General features: G+C 54.8%; 2 protein-coding genes across 2 annotated transcripts; one reads left to right on the forward strand and one right to left on the reverse strand.

Moving 5' to 3' along the window:
• Positions 1-258: 258 nt before the first annotated feature.
• Positions 259-648, reverse strand: CABS01_17047 (uncharacterized protein; the record flags this gene model as incomplete). The annotated part of the gene is made up of 1 exon (XM_060550374.1): positions 259-648. One exon carries the CDS (start codon positions 646-648, stop codon positions 259-261), a length of 390 nt encoding a protein of 129 aa, XP_060398735.1.
• Positions 649-924: 276 nt separating this feature from the next.
• CABS01_17048 (uncharacterized protein) lies at positions 925-2,335 on the forward strand (the record flags this gene model as incomplete). Its single annotated transcript, XM_060550375.1, has 3 exons — positions 925-1,261; positions 1,322-1,381; positions 1,438-2,335. Coding segments are annotated over 3 exons (1,295 nt in total), but the record flags the coding sequence as incomplete, so codon positions are not given.

Consider the following 2,335-nt stretch of genomic DNA (forward strand, 5'->3'; position numbering starts at 1 on the left):
ATGTCGTGTTCCTGTTCAGGTCTTAGGTCTTTTGTCCTTGATCGACTGAGGAAGCTTGTAATGTGGAATATGCTATGTAAACGATGACGGAAAACCCATTCTCGGTTCTGCCAACTCCTAATGATAGCGTCATGCGTTCCATTTCTGTGAATACATTGTGGAGAGTGCGTCGGCTACTACTGTCGTGAGCAAAACGGTCGTGTTCTCACGCAGCGGATCATCCTTACCTGACAGCCAGGTACGTGGAGCTTGCCGCCGCTATACTCTCTCCCCGTAACTGCCGCGTATTGAGGCTATATCATCAGACGCCTGCAACAGGGAAGACACAGCTTGATCGGCAATAATGCGGCCCTCTCCCTCCTGATCGACCAATGGCGGCATCATTCGCTGTATGTTCGTGGCTATTCTGAGGATTTCTAACTGCAAGGCGAGTTCCTGCTCGGGGCCCATATGACCTCGAATAGTATACTCTGTGACGGCTCGCAGCTGATCCGCGGCTAGCTGTCGAAGTCTGTGACAGTATTCAACGGATCTCGTGATGCTCATGGTTAGCGTTGCAGGCTGGGGTACTGGGGTAAACAAGCCGCAATCAAGGTATAGGAGAAGAATGGAGAGGATGTATGCACCGCGGTTCACGCTATCTCTCATGGCTGTCAGACCAGTTCTGAAGTATGTATGTGATATATATCGCACGGCAGAGGTGAGCTGTGACTATGGGTGAATCAAGACAAAACAGAAACAGGATCCTAAGGTCACTTTTCAACCGTGCTTAGACATAAAGCCGATAGTTGCTCTGCGCCCAGTATAGCCGCTGCTTCGATTCGGACGTGGGGAGGCAAGCTGGCAGACTGAAGTTGAGTCCACAAACCCACGTGATAAAGAGCCTTTTGTGACGTGTATCCTTCTCGCCCAAATAACAAGACTATGACTATGGACGGGGCGGCACAGCGGATGACTGATACAAAAGGCGGGTTCATTTCTCGAGACACAAAACCCCCTGACATCACCACTGCCGAACTCAGGATCAAGTTGTCTCTCCAGGTCTCCCTTCGCACGTGTCCTTGCTATTGGGCTAGCCCCCAGCTACGTTACACCTTCTCCTCCAACGTCATCTCGGATATCAGCTCCTTCGCCAGGGACTTCGACACGTCGCTTTTGGTCGACGAAGTCTGGGATGCGAGAAGGGACAGCCGCCACGAGCCATCGATTACAAACATCCCGCTGCACTATGAACGAGCCAAGGCTCTTTGCCTGAGCCGAGGTGCGCGTCGCCAATACGCACATCATCGAAACGAACTGCGCCATGCTAACATCAGCTTAGCCCTCACAGCCGATGACATTGATAAGCTGACCCCAAGGTTTTGGGATTTCCACTTCGATCGTACGTTCTCTTCCATATCTGTCGTACATCAATCATGCTCAACTACTACCTGCCAGCCATTTCTTCTCGGGACATGACAGCTTTCGTCATCGCAACTATTCACCTCAACTTGTGTGTCGGAACGATTGCCAGATTCTCGCGTGAGCGACCTGACCTCATGGCCACCCTCGAGGAACTTCTCGCTTTCAAGGCTTGCGGAGAATTCATGTTGACAGAGGTCGGCCATGGCCTCGACGCCCGCAATCTGGAGACGACTGCGACGATGGAAGCCGACGGGTCTTTTACCCTGAACACGCCGAACGCAGGCGCAGCCAAAGCCATGCCGCCATCCTCGCCGCTAGCCGGTATGGCCCGCGTTGCTGTTGTTTTCGCCCGGCTCATCGTGGGCGGCGATGACCGAGGGGTGAAGCCTTTTGTCGTGCGGATCAACGACGCGAGAGGCATGTGTGACGGCGTTGTGTCGCGTGTGCTCCCTGTGCGGGCCGGGACCAAGCCGCTGGACCACTCCATCACGACGTTTCACAACGTGAGGCTTCAGCCCGAAGCGCTTCTGGGATCGGCGTCGCGAGGTGACAACGAGCGAGAGGAGTTTCTTGCCCACATCTGGAGGGTATCCGTCGGCACGCTCTCACTCTCCATCATGGGGGTGTCTGCCATCCGAGTTGCGGGCTGCATCGCCGCCCTGTACAGCCAGCGTCGTCTGGTCGGAGATAGGAACAGACTGCCCATCATGCAGTTCAGCACACAGCAGAGACCGATCCTGGAAGCACTGGCGCACGGGGAAGTCTTGCATGCATATGCCAAGTGGAGCGTTGGCGAGTTCACCAACCACAATCACAACGCAGACGTCCGCCGAGGGATCGCTACCGTCTTCAAAGTCTTGGTTGTGCGATCGTCTCGTCTACTTCACGAGCTGGCGGAGCGATGTGGCTGGCAGGGCCTGTACGCGCACAA

The sequence above is a fragment of the Colletotrichum abscissum genome (assembly GCF_030869225.1).
Source record: "Colletotrichum abscissum strain IMI 504890 chromosome Unknown Scaffold_288.1, whole genome shotgun sequence".
Taxonomy (NCBI): Eukaryota; Fungi; Ascomycota; class Sordariomycetes; order Glomerellales; family Glomerellaceae; genus Colletotrichum; species Colletotrichum abscissum.